This window comes from Adiantum capillus-veneris, chromosome 10, assembly GCF_014529385.1.
Source record: "Adiantum capillus-veneris isolate H3 chromosome 10, ASM1452938v2, whole genome shotgun sequence".
In the NCBI taxonomy this organism is placed as follows: domain Eukaryota; kingdom Viridiplantae; phylum Streptophyta; class Polypodiopsida; order Polypodiales; family Pteridaceae; genus Adiantum; species Adiantum capillus-veneris.
In genome coordinates this window covers 54,565,445-54,584,059 of record NC_140940.1, presented here as the reverse complement: position 1 = coordinate 54,584,059, position 18,615 = coordinate 54,565,445, and the positions used below count along the sequence as shown (strand labels likewise).

The window sequence follows — 18,615 nt, the reverse complement described above, 5'->3', positions numbered from 1 at the left end:
ATGGAGAGATTGCAAGCAAGCGTCTATAGATACGATAAGCCAAGTCTAGGGATGGTTGGTGGGTGGTGATTCACTAGTCTCTAGCCTACAAGGTCCATGAGAGCTTAAGGTAGCTTTTGTAGTTTTCGTCATGGGGATAGCTTGATCATAGACATAGCTTGATCATAGACATTAGAGAACCAATGAATGTCTCAGTATGCGTTGTAGAGACCTTGAGAAGAACAATGATGGGAACAATTGAAGTATCAATAGAGATATTGAAGAAGAGTGAAAGTTTGTACTTAGGTACAGGTTCTTACATGGGGCACCATAAGCAACAATATGGGCACTCCTAGTGAAGAACTTGGACATATGTGGCCTCGAATACAATGGTACATGCTACAAAGGCAAAATAGTTATTGTAGCACAAAGCTTTGTATGATTTCTCTATGGAATTAAGGAGAGAAAGCTTACATGCTATAAAGGCAAGATAGTTATTGTAGCACAAAGCTTTGTATGATTTCTCTATGGAATTAAGGAGAGAAAGTTTAAGTTGCCCTTAGGGAAGATGCAGTAAGTTTGTCTCTATTAATCCCCGATTGATGATCCACATGATCGGATGCAAACAAACCTTAGAGGGCTGGTCTAGAACAATACATAACATCTTGTAATAAGTAAAGCCGGGGAGTAGGAGTGGTTTCTCTGCCAAGCAGATTACTTGTAATCCCCTCAAGGCTCGGTCTGAGCTTGAGGATTGGTGTATATTTATGTTCTTAATACTATCCACTCACAATTGTGAGTTTTGCACCCAAAAAAAAAAAAAAAGTTTGTCTCTATTAATGATTTGGATACTTTTGTGCAACTCTATATGGATAGGAAAGCCCAATTATCAATACACAAGACTTGGAAACGGGACTTGGGACTATTGCACAAAAAGACCTCTAAATAAGGGAAGTCAGAAAACAATGAGATGAAAATTCAATACCTCTCTCTCTCTCTCTCTCTCTCTTTTCCAAGCACAAAATTTACACAAGAATTCTCTCTTCTTGAAAAGTAATGAAGAGAACACCATTGCAATCCTCTACAATTTTTGTACCTCAAGACAGAAACTCACGTCCAAAGCCATGTAGGCTCTCGCCCTCTCTTTGTCTCTATGGAAAATCTTAATTTAGCCTCTTCCTCACCTACATAATTAGCTTTCCCTATTTAGCCACATACTCAATCACCCTCCTACTACTGCTTCTGCCACAACTCAATCCTAAGAGGCATATGCTTGGCATGTATGTTGCACTCACATGTAAGCTCCTCTATTTTACCCGACTGATGAGGCGGCATTGCGACTTGTCTTGCAAACTACTCGAATTCACGTTGAACTCTCCCCTTTGCCTCTTCATCTCTAGCACTTTTCTGTGTGAATTGGAATGCAGACTCTCTACAAAAGTGGGGCTTGCTGCTGGCCTATACTCCGCGCATAGCCTCCCCGACTTATACCTCACCCCGCACGCATTGCAAAGCGTCTTCGGCCCCATCGGACCTGCCCTCCATTGCGGTGTCTTTTGCGTTGCACAATGCAAACACTTTCTCACAGCCCCTTGCTGCTGCTGACCCCCTTCTTGCACTTTTGATTTCTTACAAGACTTATCCTTGGCAAAGCTAGCCATCACCTTGCTGAACTTCTTCACTTTCATGGACATGTCACTCACGGGCTGCTTATGTTGATGATGAAAGCGGTCGTCGTCATCGTCGTCAATATCAATTTCCTCGTCGTCGTCGTCGTCGTCTTCTTCTTCTTCGGTGGCTTCATTTTCATCGTAGTCGTCATCATCATCATGGTCATAGAATGTGTTGTTGATCATGTCAGAGTCGGACGTGATTGTAGAGGCGGTAGAGGAGCTTTCTAGAATGCTTTCGGATGCCTCTGCAGAAAGAATTTGGGTGTTCCAAAAGCAGACGGCCGTGCGGCCTCGCTTGGTGCGAGCGCGTGCAGGAACTGACATGTCCTGCCCACAAGTGAAGCTCATGGCCTTCTCTCTTGAATGTGCACTCCTTTGAAATGAGTCCTTATTTGTGAGTCCATGCATCTTGGACTCATCTGTGGCAGATTTTCCGTTGGAATCGATGCAAAAGCTTACGGTCGCGTGATCACACGACGAGAATGACTCCTCCACAAAGTTTGATAGCCATTCAAGCTCTGCCAAGTCATCACACTGCAAAAAAAAAATGCCATTGAATTGGTCAGTTTGCAAAAGGCATATATAGTGGCACTGCCAAAATAAAAAAGTTTGGCCTGTTAGATTTTTTTGCATTCATAAGTGCAAAGAAAAATTTTCTGATGAAGAATTTGACATGGGAGGCTATGTCTTATCTTACCCTAATGCAGAGCTCGTCTGAGTCGAAAGCAGAGGACGGCTGAAGTGCAGAATTCTTGTCTTTGGGAGCGGCGAGCTTGGTCGATATGTCATTGGATGGTGTAGTGCTTTCTGAAGAGGTGATTGTTAGGCATGAGGAGTCGATGGGCCCGCCAATGTCGTCGTTGGAGAAGTCGAGCAAATCGTCAATGGCGAGGAATTCGGCGTGTTCGCCCTCGCAACCAAGCAGGGGGATGTCCATAGTCTGGAGGGGCCAAAAGAAAAGAGTGTGGGTGTGTGTGTGTTGGGGGGGGGGGGGGGGTGGGGGTGGGATGAGAGAGAGAGAGAGAGAGAGAGAGAGAAAGAGAGAGTTGGTGTGTTCTCTTATGTTGTGTGTGTGTGTGTGTGTTTTTTTGTATGGGCTCTTCTGATTTCGGGATGGGGGAAGGGGACGGAAGTGGGTGTAGTAGTGGGCAATAGTAGTAGGGAGTGATGGCCGTGCTTGCTCTTTGTGTATGAAACAGGGAGCTCACATTGAGGTGGGGAAGGGGACGATGGACTTTGTGATCATGACAGAAGCGATGGGTAAACAGCAAGCAATGTGTGTGTGTGTGTGAGAGAGAGAGAGAGAGAGAGGAGAGAGAAAAGCTTGCACTTCCGCTCAAACAAGCAATTCTAGTGCAATTCCTGTGTCTCTCTTTCTAAGCAAGGAATTGAAGAACCCAAATTTTAGGCCCCCCCTTTCTCTCTCTCTCTCTCTCTCTACTTTTACTCTTGAGTCCCACCTCTCTCCTCCTTCTAGCTCTGCACATCCATGTAGTTGAACACAAAGGTCAGTGTTTGTTGAGTGTGTTATAGGCTTCTCCTCTCTCTCTCTCTCACACACACATTCTCTGTCTAAACAATGAAGCAAACTAGGAAGCTGCTGATCTCCTCTGTTTTTGCAAGGGAAGCGGCTGCCATGAGTACTAACTACCACAAAGGGGGACTAGCGTTACGGTGCAGGGAAGCAATCAAAAGGCAACCAACTTTCTCTCACTAGAAACACACACACACACACACACACAAAACACACGCACGGAGAACCGAACACAGAGTGACACTGTGTGTCTCTCTCTCCTCTCTCCTCTCAATTGGGGATGGGGGGGATGTGTGCAGAATGCGCTCTACTCTTCCTTCTCTTTCATCACGACCCTCACTATGCGTCTACAGTAGTCTCTCTCTCTCTCTCTCTCTCCCCCAACTTCAAAAGCTACTCAGTAAAAGAAGGCTCAACCACCACAACAGCGGCAGCACACTGTATATATGCACAACCCATTTTTCTTTTTACTTTATCTTTTATTTATAAATTTCACTTTTCCAAACTCCCAACTTTCTTTTCCAAGTAGATCTCAAAAATTAAATAGTAGCTCCCTATTTTCCTTATTTTTCAGATATGCTGTCCCTCGTGTCCACAGTACAAATCATGAATTTTAATCAATTAATTAATTTGTCCATTTCTTTCCCATTCACTTCTATATTTTCCAGTAATGTTTCTCCTCGTTTCCAAGTAGACACAAGCTCCTGACTAATAATATATTTTAACCTAAATAACGGACGCCCATAAATAAAAAGGGACTTTTATTCCATAATTCAGTAGCTTGACGGCTAATCAGAAAAAAACGCATTTTGATGGCGATTTTACTGAAAATAATAAAATCCTAAGCGTGTAATGATTCATATTTTTTAACATTTCAGATTTTAAAAAGCAGAAAATACATTTTTCTGATTTCTGCTAAATTACAAAATTCCACTATTTTTTGTACTCCCTTATAATGGATTTTTGTACTTTTTCCTGCCTATCCAGAAAATTGAAAATTGCGGTCGCTTTCCACACATGTTTTCACTGTCCCAATCAGCGAGATCGACGGTTGCGATCGCTTCAAAAAAAAATCAATACACAAAAACCGATCAGAATCTTTGGATTATTTAGACTTCCCGAATCAGAAAACGAAAATTGAGATGCTAACACACACACGCACAGTCCGTCCTTTTTAACTGCTATTGACAACCTTCCCTGCACCTTCCTCCCCAGCCTCAACGGCCAAGATGTGATCCTGGTCGAGATCGACGGTATACATGCACGCTGATTCATTTCTTGGCAAAAAGTTTAACCGATGTGGATTGAGCTTGATTTTCTCGGTGGAAATGTGAAAATGAAAGAACAAAAAATGTTGAATTATTCTGCAGAAATTGACTGCAGTGTATAAACGTCAAAGCATTTTAAAAATTGTTTCATTATTAGTCAAAAATTTAAAGGCTGCATGATGAAAATTTGGAAAAGCACTAAAGAAAAAACTGCTTAAGTTTTCTAGGATTGATTTTTGTTTTTACAATATTTTTTCAGGTAATCGAGCCTCGATTGGTAGGAAATTAAATTAGTGGTCCTAATAAGACCTGAATCGTGGTGCTCGGACCTACGTGCGGGGTCGTGGGGGGTTGCGTGCTTCCATGTCCTCGGCCTCTGTGCAAAAAAGGCCGCCAGACTTGGCGCTGGACCCGCCACATTTGGCGGCGCCGCTATCCCCGCTTCTCCGCTAGCTGTCTCTCCCGCCCCTAGCCACACACCTCCCGCCATCGTGGTAAAGTGCCACTCCTCCTCACCTCCCCGTAAAGGCTCCCAAAGGCATTTTATTATGCAATAGCTTCCCATAAAGCCTACCTTATTAGATTGTATATTATGTTACCTTGCGATTGACCTCTCCTCATTTTTCACCTCTCCATGCAAATCTTGTTCATTGAACCCACTTTGTGACTTGTGCCTCCCACATTTTCCTAGTCCAGGTAGAATAGAAGCACCCTCCCAAGAAGGTTTGGCTTCGAAGGATGTCAAGCTCTCTCCCACTTTATCACTCCCTTGGCAAAAAGAGTCACATGGGCATGTGGAGTGGTCACCCTAAGGGGCACGAATACCTAACGCAAGAAGAAATGGCTACCATGCTTCCTCTTAAGAGCCAACACAATCACATGTGAAACATTCACATGTTTTAGTTAGAAAATGAATAAAGACTCGGTCAATGTTCATATACATCTTAATATTGTAAAATGTTCTTCCAAAAATCATCTAAAACCAGAATTACTTGGTTAGCCTAGCAACACATGGACAAATGACCTCCATCTAGATGGAAAAACACCAATATTACGGGTTATTTTAAAAAAGATAAAAAAGCTCACATAATGACTCTATGAAATCAACTAGTGTTGCAAACCGGCCAACCGGTCGGTTTGTCCCACTTCGTCGTGTGTAGAGAGAGAGAGAGAGAGAGAGAGAGAGAGAGAGAGAGATGGGTGTACCTATGGCATTTAAACTTCTAATGTTATTCTTCTTTTCCTTCTCTCTTTCAACCTTTTACTTCGTTGCTAAAAATGTGAGGAAAGCTTAACACTCAAGTATGGTATGGTGTCTAAATGCTAGAACTTGCAAAGGGCATAGTATATGTCTCTTCATAAGTGCTCCAATGCCTCGTCTTGCATCGAAGGGATTGTAGCTAAAGCCTCGGTTGGATTGTTACTATGGTGTTGATTGTATGTGAGGGAATACACTCTTTTTTAGTAAGTACGATCTCCTTTATTAGGGAATACCGTCCTTTTTTATCGATAGCACCATGTGGGAAGTGGAATGTATAAAGTGCAAGTTTCCAGTCGTCTTACGTCATGATACATTGGCAAGAGAAAAACAGCAGTTGAGACACACACACACACACACACACACACACAAAAGAGTACAAATTCACATCACTAAGGAGAGACACTACAAGACGTCACGCAGAAGTCGGCGCAGGTACCAACGAAATAGCGCTAATTTTAAAACTAAAAAGCACTGAAATAAGCTTCGTAAGAGACGTCGGTATCGTAGCGTCAGTATGACCATCGGTATAGCGGGCATCGGAATAGGCCTTTGAATAGGCGTCGAAATATGCAACGTAATAAGCACCGGTATTAATATATTAAATTTCGACACTCATTCCGTTGCCCCTACCGTCACGTGTACCGACGACCAAAACCTGCAAAAAAAATTTGGGCAGAGAGGGCTGGGAACTAATGCTACATGTATTGCAGCAAAAGAAAACAACCCTCTCTGCCCAAAGGAAGAGTGCACAAGCAAACCGCACTCCACCTACAAGCTGACGCTAAAGAGCGAGTGTATGGCAATCAGCAAAATTGTAAGAATAACATAACTTGTTAACATAATTAAAACATGAGTCAAAAACTGTAAAACCATAAACATAACCTGTTTGCCATACCATAACCATTATCATAACTTGTTTGTCATACCATAACCATCACACAATTGCTATACCATCATAGCAAAACCATAACTATCACCTGAACCAACCAATGGCAATCAACAAAATTGTAAGAATAACATAACTTGTTAACATAATTAAAACATGAGTCAAAAACTGTAAAACCATAAACATAACCAGTTTGCCATACCATAACCATTATCATAACTTGCTTGTCATACCATAACCATCACACGATTGCTATACCATCATAGAAAAACCATAACCATAACCTTACACAACCATAACCATAACCATAACCATAGCAAAACCATAACCATAACCTTGCACAACCATAACCATAACCATCAGATGATTGTCATACCATCATAGCAAAACCATAATCTTAAGTTGACTGTCAAACCTTAACCATAACATCTGTGCCATACCATAAACATAACCATAAGCCATAAACATAAGCATTACAAAACTGTACATATACAAACAATTACTGAGTGAGAAGACCCTCATGGTAATGCCTCTCAATCGAGTCCTCTCCCTCCTCCTGTAGCTGGGTCAAAAGGGCCACAAATCCATGCTTGTACCCATACTTCTCCTCTTGGCGTGTCGGAAGGCGCTTCACGGTAACTTCCTACACATTTATGGTTTAATCATTAGATAAATCTTCAAATGACATATATATTATCAATAATTTAAAGCATACGTATAATACTTACAAACTCATGTCGAAGCGTCTTGTAGCCTCCACTCCCAAGATGTGATGCTCCAACAGACTTCAAACGTGCTCTAGCTGCATCTCTCTGCTGTTGAAATCTAGTGGGATTGTCTTGTGTCTCTCGTGCAATCCCCGTCCACTCTCTGCGTCCAACCATGCCGGCTTGGGACTGTCGTCATTGTACCTGTCTCTGACCTCTGGCCGACGGTGTGACATTGTGGACCTCGCCATGCTCAAAATTCAGGCGTTCGAGACTTGATCGTACCCCTCTGGCAGCCTGTACTCTCTCTGAATGGCGTTGACGATGTAATTCTTTCTCTCAGCATCGAGGTTTTCCTAAATCTCCATCACAGAGTGACCAAACTGAATCGTACAGAGCTGTCAAATCCTATTGGAGCCCAACTTGTCCAACTGTTGTAATGAGCCCACCTTGTAAAGCCTATCAAATTCCCATTTTTATGTCAAAGACGTCTTATCATTTTGATCCACTTATCTGGGTTATGTAAATATTAATCAGTCAGTCAGGACCCAGACGTGTTTCCACTTTGTAATTATGATGAAGAGAACCCCATGTACATTTTTGAGCTAAGGTGACTAAAGTATAAAAGTCACCTTAGAAGTCGTACGAGTCTGAGAGAGAGACACAGAGAGAGAGAGAGAGAGAGAGAGAGAGAGAGAGAGAGAGAGAGAGAGAGAGAGAGAGAGAGTGTCTTATCCTCTTTGCTACACGCTTCTCCCTCATCGGATTCACGACGTGAACACACCATCACGGTAGCCTCTCCGAGAGCTACTCGCCCACGCCACGCATTCACATTTTCGAGCTGTTCGCGATCGATCCTTCCTCGAGCTTGTTTTGCTTGTAAGTAGCACAAACAGTGTCTGTTTTCAACAATCAAGTGCTTTATGGAATGAGAAAGAGATTAACTACACATAGATACTCATAAACTTAGGTTTCACACACTTTTGGATTATGACCTGTGAGTCTATCGTGACTGTATTCGAGATAACTAGGGTTCAAATCTGGTGAGATTAGACTTATAGGTAAATATATCCTATTGAGAGGATGATGCCTAGTAAGTTTGATGCGATTCCGAGTTCATTTGAGGTGTAAACGGTGTTGTGAGCGTTTAGGGATAGAGTGGGTTGCATTCTACAAGGGTTAATGATTGATGCATCATAGAAGTGTGTATGTGTAGATTGGTCTCAGCCTGACAAGCTAACGAGATTGCCTCCATGCACCTACAGGTTAGTCGTGTCATTGGATGATAAGTATGTTGTCTGTGTTGTGCTTGTGAGCATGAATAGGGGAGTAGTTTTGGCCCTAAAACATTGGCGCCGCTTCCGGGGACACAAGACCTTAAGTAGGGAGATCTATGTCACTCGTATGATGGTTAGCTTACTTTAGTTTCGTCTAGAGAGAGCTTAAACTTTTAGAACAAGATCCAGGATAGAGTATCCTGAGGTCTAGCAGATAGCCAGGAAGCCTGTGTCTTGCCGAGGGTCTATGACTAGTTAGATTTAGTTAAGTAGAATAATGTGGAGCTATGGTTTTTTGGTTTTGAGTGCTTGTTATACTTGTGTAGAAATAGAGTAGAAAAACACTGTAAAAACGCAAAACAAACAAAAAGAAGAAACAATAAAGCTGTTTGCTTGCCTTGAAAGCAAAACCCACACCATATACTCTTTAAGGGGGTGAAAAGAGTAGACATTGGAATTTATGATCCAACACTTGAGAAAACATAAAAATTGCGACCAAAACCAACAAAAAGAAACAGGTGATTGTCATAAGAAAACACTAAGTGAACCTAAAGAGGCCAAGAAGAGATATAACCATTAGCCTAGGGTAAATTGACTGTGTCATGTGGTACAACTGATATTCACAAGTTTAAGATGAAGTGTCATCAAATTTGCATCACTTTAAGTGCATTTGAGTTATGAATTGCCATAGAAAAGTGAAATTTGTGAAGTGCTTGAGTCCAAGGTCAAAATAAGTCCAAACTTCATAAAACTTGAGGGATAGACTTATATGGGCACAGAGAACACAACTATCCAAAAACAGACAAAAAATCAAATCCCAATTGCTCTCTGCCGAGTCTATCGCGATAGACTGATGAAGTTGGTGATTGACTAACAATAGGAAAAAACCTTTATACCACAGGTTTAACACATCAATACAAGGGTACTCACAAAAATTGAGTGAAACTGAACACCATCTTGACCACAAAACTTCAAAACTGGTGTTTTAGAGTCTGAATTCAAAGACAAGGGCAAGAAGGCTTTGACCAAATGTCCAAACAATGCAAAAATTTGTCAATGCACTACACAAGGAGAGGGTGAACCAGCTATGGAGATAACTTGAGAAAAATGCCAACAGTGGAGAACATGCCGAGTCTATCGCGATAGACCAGGGAAACTGTTGTTGAGGACCTTATCTTCCAAATTTCCCCTAGGGAGAGCTTTAGCAGAGCCTATACAGCATACACACCAAATTTCAAGGCCTTCACTGAAAGTCAATCTAAGGCCTAGATAGAGAATCAAGCTTTGACCAAAATACTAAAATGGGACCAAAACCCAAACTAAGTGTCCAAACTTCATAAAACTTGAGGGATAGGCTATAGTGGGTAAAAGAAATTCAAAGGTGAAGTCACAATTTTAAATTGACTTATGCTGAGCAAGTTGTCAGTCTATCGTGATAGACTAGGAGAGTAGTGATTCAGACATATTTTGCAAGTTGTGACTATACTGCTAGGACATACTCTCCACATAGATCCCAGCCATCATTTCATATTTGAAATTGGACCACCAGAAGATTGACTAAGTGGTTGTTGTACATACTTGAAATATTTTTCGTGGTTCAAGGAAAACCCTTGTGAACAGACTAACCATACTTGTGTAGATCCCAGAAGGAGATCATCACAGAGTCGCACAGGAAGAAGGAGTCCAGGTAAGCTTTAAGTTTGCAACCCAGCTTTCATCTTATGTATTTAAGGTCGAGAGCCTTTGTTAAGTCAGGAGCTAAAAGCGTCAAAAGTCAAGTAAGCACCACGTCCACCGAAGAGAGTGTAACTCAGACGAGACTAGACCCATTAGCACCGATCATTGAAGAGGGTAGTGATACTGATACTTCGTCGAAGAAGTCCTTCTTCATGATGGGGAGTAAACAGCCAGGAGGTTTCAACGGTGAAGGACCAATGCCAGGGGGAAGCACCTCCCTACATCCTTTAAACGAAACCAAGTTCACTATAATCTTCTTAGAAGGAACAAAATTGAGGGGAGCCTTAGTTTATTCTGACTATTGAGGATGCAAGTGTATTTCTATTGAAGAAAGACTGGCTCAGAGACTGGAGATAATTCGAGTCTATGATGATGGAGACAGATTCCGAGACGAAAAGGGAAACCACTATCTGATAGTTAGTAACCTTGAGGATTACAACAGATATGGAGATAACGTGGAAAAAGGGAAAATGGTTTCAGAAACCCAAGAACCGCCTCCTAACATTGATCGACCTGGAGCGCTTTTTATGTATGATAAGAAAACAACCAGGGTCCCAACCTATAATGAGAATGTGGGGATTTACAAGCATGAAAGCGAGGGAATAGTCTCTTACTTTCGATGCAAGGAACCCTACCCAAACTAATTAAGCAAAGACAAGGTTCTTTACTTATTCTCTTATGAAATTGCTATGGGGAAGGATATTGTTTTTGTTGACAGGTACGGGCAAGAATACAAACGTATTCTCCCAGAGGAGGTTGAAAAGGCAACAGTTCCGGGAGCATCAACCTATGCCCCCGACGAAGTACCAAGAGCCACCTACACCCCTAGCAAGTTGACAAATCCCTTTTCAGAAGAGTATGACGCTACCTCACATTCTACCCGACAACCGACGTTCAACTACCAGGACCAACCAGCTACTCAGCCATCATTGCAGGCATGGCTTCAACAGATTGCTACATTAGAACAAGACCAAACCCGAGAGGGTTATCAAACCGCACAAGGGCTAAGGGATTTACAAGAACCACCACTCTATGCACAGTATCAAGGAGAGAGTAAGACAAATACTCAGGGGTCAACAGAGCCTGGAAGATCACCCCTAGAACGAGTTCGGAGAGATGAACCATCTCTTGCAAGAGCTGTTAGAAATTATGGCTTAGGAGCACCATTGGGAGAGGAACCTGGCCACTGCAAAAGACCAGAGGAGGTATATTGACTAGGACGTGGAGATCCAATGATGAGATTTGTAGACCATCGTAGAATTAGACCTTCTCAAGTGCAAAAATGGGTAAACAAGAAATACACGGGAAGCAGGGATCCGAGAGATCATGTAGCAGCCTTTTTGCGTGTAATTAGAGTTGAAGAGGTGTTAGACTTCCCTACCCAATTTGTAGGATTTGGTTTAACCTTAGAGGATGATGCTACTACTCGGTTTGACTCTGTGGAGCGAAGAGACTTTGAGTCTATGGAGGAAGTGTTTGACAAGTTTATCGAGGAATTCTCACAAAGGGGAATAGCTCATAATACACTCTCACAAATTCATAAATTCAAACAGAAAGATGGAGAGTATGTGCGAAAGGCAGCCCTCCGATTAAAAAGATATGTTAAGTTCTGCCCCGTGGAAGAACTCCCAACTGAGTCCAGACTTATGCTTATATTTATCCAAGGACTAAGGAATGCAGATCTCCAGAAGGACTTACATATGAAAAGGAGCACGACGTTGAATGAGTTAACCAAGGAGGCTCTATACCTTGTGGAAAATTGTGCGGTCTACAAAGAGGGTGAGTTCAAGGATCTTGACGATGATTCCTCCTCGTAACAAAGCGGAAGCAAGTTTGCAAAGACAACACCGAAAGGAGAAGTAGATGTGAGCTAAGAGCAACTTGTAGAGGAAGTGCTTAAAAAGATTAACTTGTATTCCAAACCACAAGCTAAACAACCAAAATGGTGTGCACAAGCTAAACAGCCAAAATGGTGTGCGATTGAACAAAAATGGACAAACCATGGGATGGAGGAATGTTATTATAACAAGGGATATGTGAGAGAACGACCATATGCTCCGCAAGCTCAGGCGACATCCCCTCAAGTCCCACCGATGCCTAGATATCAAACAAGCAACTTACCAAGACCTGTAGGTGTAGAAAGACCACAACCAGTGTTGGGACAACACCCACCCCTACCAGGATTCCGACCAGTCGGCATAAGATACACACCAACAGTAACTGAATCGGATGAGAAGGCTTTGGTGCCTATGCATGCATACTACGAAGAGCCCAATGGATATGCAGCAAACTCTATCTATTATCCACCAGAAGAACCCTCCACACCAGAACCATGGAGCATGATAGGAAATACGGGACCACCAACTGCTGTACAGGCAGCGGGAGAAGGAAGATATAGCTTGGATGAAAGAACACTGTTGTTCATAGCCAACGGAGGCATGAGCGGGCAGAGGTTTGCACACCAACAAAGAGGATCTCAAGGAGCACCTCAATAGCCTAAGGGACCATGCTACAAGTGTGGTGGAGACCATTGGCCGAGGGATTGTCCTCATGATGAAATCATTAGGGTCAATGCATATTGCACCGAGTGTGGAATTACTCACTTGATCCCTGATTTCCCTAAGAACGTAAGAAAAGGAGCAAAAACTACTTTGAATATTCTGGGAGCACTGCCTTCCAGTGGAGGGTCGGAAAATGAAACTCCGATTCCTGCTAAGGTCTTGACGAGATCCCAAACAAGGAAAAATGACAATCAGCCCAAGAGTAACAATGAAAATCAAGAGGAAATCAAGACTGACAAGTCTAGCGTCATTCGTGATAATCCATGGAAAGAACAAAGAGCAAAAATGAAAGCTAGATGTGAGCGAAAACAGAAAGATGTAGAAGCTGAGCTAACAATAGCTCGAGAGAAACTTAAACAACAAAGAGAGTTGGATTCTCTAAAATCAATGGAGGGACCAAGAAGCGCAAGCTCAGGAGGGTCTGTATTGGTAGATAAGGTCAATGAACCCTTAGATGCAATCTTGCAAGCATATGAAGCAAGATTAAAGAACAGACAGACTCTAGAGCAAAGGTGGATGACATATCCATATCCAGAGATAGAAAAACAGAGACTAGAGATGTGCAAGCAGCTGATTGACACTGCACAAGCTTTACTAGAACCTCCACCTATGGAAGTGGGAGATAGAATAATCAAACCACCAAACAATGAAACACCTCTCAAAACTGAACAAAGGGTACCTTACAAGATGAAAAACGTTGAATCCTTGCCTGATGTAGAGGATGCAAGAATTGTGCCTAATAGCACTGATGAATCACTGAAATATTTTCCACCATATACACCTATTGTGGAAGAAAATTGGCGTGAAGAGCTATGGGAAACGGTGAGAAAAGCTCAAGAAAAAGATGAGACAAAAACAGTCGAGTCAGCGCCTTTCTCGGAGTTGAACTTGAATAAGCCTCCATGGGATTTAGACGCTAAATCATTTCAAGGGGATAATGGTTCAGTCGCATCCGAAGATAGCAGACCAGTATCACTCAGAACCTTGCCGCCATACATGGGAGACTACGAGGCAAAATCAGAAATTTGAAGGGTACCTTCTCAAAGAATAGGAGGGTCAAATCAATTGGACACTAAAATCTTGACAGACTTGTTGACCACTCCGGTCAAGTGTACAATCACATTGGCAGAATTGTTAAAAATTAGGCCAAGCATGTGGACGGAAGTGGGCAAATGTCTTGAAAAATTTGGTATAAGGATGTCTCTTAAGTTCTTCGAAACTGAGCTTAATGACACAGAACCGAAGAGAGTCAACACTAGACCAGTGCCACTCAACAAGGTCGAAGAGTATTGTGAGGGTGAAGACGACAACACTACTCTACCAGTTGAGTATAACGGCATAGAGACTAAGGCCATACTTTATACCAGAGCTGGCATTGCCATTGCGACCAAAATGCTATGGGAAAAATGGGGAAAACCGGCAATACAAACAACTAGAATGAAATTGCAACTAGCGGATGGACACATAGAAAGGCCTATAGGATTGCTTGAGGAAATTGTGGTATCTTCATGTGGCATAGAGTACGAACATACATTTGCCATAGTAGATTTCGGTAAGAAGAACAATTGTGAAATTATCCTTGGTAGGCCGTTCATGAGGCCATTCAAGATGGTGCATGACTGGGGGTATGATTATTTGTATCTAAGACATGCTGAAACCACTACACGTGTAAACATGAAAAATCATAGCTACCATGATGTCACGAGAACACCTGTGGAAGAATTTGACTCATCCACCATTAGTGGATCAGAAGTCCTAGTGTGGCTCTGTAAGAAAAAGGAGATATGGATGTGCGGAGCATCTCAATGTAGTGAATTTGACCACAATGAAAGGACACTAGAGAGGGTCTTGGAAGACGATGCCTATATACGAGAACCCTTTCCTGAAGAGAAGCTTGAACCCCTAGAATGGTCCCAAATTTTGGCTACATTGGATGTATGTGTCAATGAAGTCACTCCCACCAAATTTTGTGACGAGAATGGCTACGATATCGTACCATACTACATGTTGAGAAAAATTGTGGAGGAAGACAAGAACGAAGGAGACACTGAAAATACGAGGATCAATAAAACGGAAACGAAACTTGAGATTAAGATAGTGGGCTATGTGGACATCCCCACTAAAGAAATCGAGCAGGATGGAGAAGAATTTTATGATTCTTTTGATCAATGTGAAAACAAAGATAATGCGGATGACGAGAAGTCGGAAAATACGGAGGAAGACGACCATCAAGATCAAGACAATGACGTCTTCTATAATTTCCCAAACCAAAGTGAGAGACACCAAAAAAGATACAAGAGTAGGCGACACCATAACAGTCTACCAACTAGGCTGAGACCTATGCCGGAGTTCAGGGGTAAGGCACTTTCCTTATGAACATTCATGCTGTTGATTGTGCTAAGGACAAAGTGTCAGGAAGATTTCTTAAGGTTGCTGAAGACTCAGGTTTTAAGTCCAGATTGTTGAAACCTAAGAAAACCAGCAAAGCAAAAAAAAAAGAGTTGCAACAGAAAAATTGGATGTCTCTGGCGATCCAATTATAACGAAAGTTGAGCGGAAAAAGAGATACAATGATTTGAAACAAAAACTGAAAAATGTATGGACAACTGAAATGGAAAGTAGCGATGGAACAAACGCTAGTGATGGGAGTAAAAAGATAGATGTACCTCCTCACTATTGTAAGTACACCATTCAGGAAAGAAAATTGGTGGTTCAGCAACCAATGAGAGAGCCTAAATCAAACGAGCCCTACGATGGGCCAGAGAACGCCAAGAAAATAGACTTAGCAGAGCCGAGAGAAAGTCCTCGACCTGCTTACATTGCCACAAATCTAAGCCGGGAAGAAGAGGACTTACTGATCAAAACGCTTAAGGAATTTCGTGATGTATTTTCCTGGTCGTACAAAGATCTGAAGGGGGTGGACCCTCACATTTGGGAACATTCAATCCCTCTGAAGTCTGATGCAAAGCCAAGCAAACAACGTCCATACACGTACAATGAGACATTCGCCAAAAGGATAAAGGAAGAGATAGACAAACTTATGGAGGCTGAATTTATTTATGAGAAAGAGCACATGGACTGGGTGTCGCCGATAGTGGTGGTACCTAAGAAAGACGGGAAATTACGAGTGTGTGTGAATCTCAAGAAGGTAAACGCAACAACAATAAGGGACAACTATCCTCTTCCTATCACGGAACACGTCCTGAAACAAGTAGCAGGCAAGCAAGCCTATAGATTTATGGATGGATTCTCTGGTTATAACCAATTGGGGGTCAAACTAGAAGATCAATACAAAACAGCGTTTGCAACAGAATGGGGCATATATACGTTTAGGGTAATGCCATTTGGCTTGACCAATGCTCCAGCCACATTTCAGAGATTAATGACACATGCTTTTAAAGAATACTTGAGAATATTCTTGGATATCTACATGGATGACTTGTGTGTCTATTCTCTATTGAGAGAAGACCATATAGATCATCTTAGAAAAGTATTCAAAAAATGCAGAACATATAGGATTTGTCTCAACCCAGAAAAATGTGTATTCATGGTACGGCAAGGTAAGATCCTAGGTCACATAGTATCGGCTAATGGAATTACCACTGATGAAGACAAGGTAAAGGTGATCATAGAATTGCCAAGACCAAACACTGTACGAGAGGTACAATCATTTATGGGACATTGTGGATACTACCGACGTTTTATCTACATGTACGTTGTAATAGCAAAACCCTTGTATAGTCTAATCACGATCTTCATATGGACCAACGAATGTGAGGAGTCATTCCAGAAACTAAAAGATGCACTGATATCTGCACCAATTCTAAAAGCACTAGATTGGTCAAAGATCTTCCATGTACATGTAGATGCTTCGACATTTGCAATAGGCTGTATATGAGCACAACCAGGGGAGGGTAATACAGATTTTCCCATCAGTTATGCTAGTAGACAACTCAACAGTGTAGAGAAGAATTATACCACCACTGAAAGAGAAGGATTGGGTATGATATATGCGGTAAAGAAATTTCTACACTACTTACTTGCAAAAAAATTCACATTTTTTGTGGATCATCAGGCACTCTTGTACTTAGTGAACAAACCTTGTAACACGGGACGAATTGTAAGATAGTTCATTGTGTTACTGGAATTTGATTTTACGATACTAGTTAAGAAAGGAAAAACTCATCAAAGAGCAGACCACCTTTCTCGATTACTACATGGCGAAAAAGCTACTGGGGTAGATGATGATCTCCCAGACGCATACCTGTTTAATATAGAGATGGTACCAAAATGGTCAGAGCAAATTATTCCGTTGTTGACATATGGAATGAATCTTGACGAAAGACACACGGTGGAGGACGTTAGACAAGCACGAGATTACATAATGCTTGCGGGAAGAATGTACCATCATGGAAACGATGGGATTCTAAGGTTGTGTATAGGCCCAGAGGAGTACGAAGCGTATCTAGAGGAGGCCCATACACAAACAGGGGGGTTCCATCGAGGAAATCAAATGACCTATGAACAATTAAGAAGACTTGGAGTGTATTGGCCAGGAATGGCAGGCGATGTAGCTAATTACATCAAGAAATGCAACTTTTGCACATCCAATACCACTGTGGATTATGCCACATTATACCAAGTGACAGTAGCACCCGCATGGAGTCATGCTATTGTGGAATATTTGACTAATACGGAGTTGCCAGGAGATTGGTCTAAAGCCAGACAAAAGGCTTTACAAATCGAAGCGAATAGGTATACCCTCATTAGTGACCAATTGTATAAAAGAGGAACTGATGACCAATTGAGGTTAGTTCCTCATGAAAATGACTACTTTCCATTATTGGAACAAGCTCATGCAGGCATAGTAGGAGGTCATTTTTCAGCGGAGAGAACCGTAAAAATAATTATGGTTGCAGGCATATGGTGGCTGACCATGATTCAAGATGCAGCAAAATTCGTGAAAAGGTGTGATGAATGTCAAAGCACTAAGGTACTAGTTAAAGGAGACGAAATGCCTTTAAGACCAATGATGAGTACTCGAGCATTCGCTAAATGGGGATTGGATTTTGTTGGTCCTATTACTCCACCAGTGTATCGTTCACAAGCACAATATATCATAGTCGCCACGGATTACATGACCAAATGGGTGGAAGCAAAAGCCACAACGAAAACAGACGCTAGAACCACGGCACAATTCTTATATGAATATGTGTTTACACGTTATGGCCTTCCAATCAAACTGGTGAGTGATAGAGGGACACACTTTGTAAATGCAGTTATCCAACATCTCTTAAATGAGTTTATGGTAATTCATCACAAATCTGCACCCTACCATCCACAAGCCAATGGTCAAGCAGAAGCGACCAACAAAATATTGTGCACAGTTCTTACAAAACTGGTTATTGAAACAAGAACGGACTGGGATCAAATGCTATATTTGGCATTGTGGGCTTATTGAGTTGCATATAAAACAACACTCAATGCTACACCATTTAATATGGTATATGGGTTAAATGAAATATTGCCTATTGAATTTTGGATTCTCACACTAAGGGTAGCCACACAATTGGACTGGACGGGGCATGAGCTTTCAGAACGGTCAGCGGACCTTGAAAAATTAGATGAGTTACGACTCAATGTTATAGCAGCCATATATGCAAAAAAAAGACAACAGAAGAGTTTTTTGACTAACACATTAAGAACAAGGACTTTAAAACGGGCGACTATGT

At 41.9% G+C, this 18,615-nt stretch overlaps 1 protein-coding gene across 1 annotated transcript; it reads right to left on the bottom strand.

Annotated features, from left to right (window-relative positions):
- Positions 1-1,153: 1,153 nt before the first annotated feature.
- On the bottom strand, positions 1,154-2,855 carry LOC147448873 (GATA transcription factor 9-like). The gene is made up of 2 exons (XM_086521316.1): positions 2,350-2,855; positions 1,154-2,186 (listed from the first exon to the last, which is right to left on the bottom strand). Exons 1-2 carry the CDS (start codon positions 2,587-2,589, stop codon positions 1,287-1,289), a joined length of 1,140 nt encoding a protein of 379 aa, XP_086377442.1. The 5' UTR covers positions 2,590-2,855; the 3' UTR covers positions 1,154-1,286.
- Positions 2,856-18,615: the final 15,760 nt, after the last annotated feature.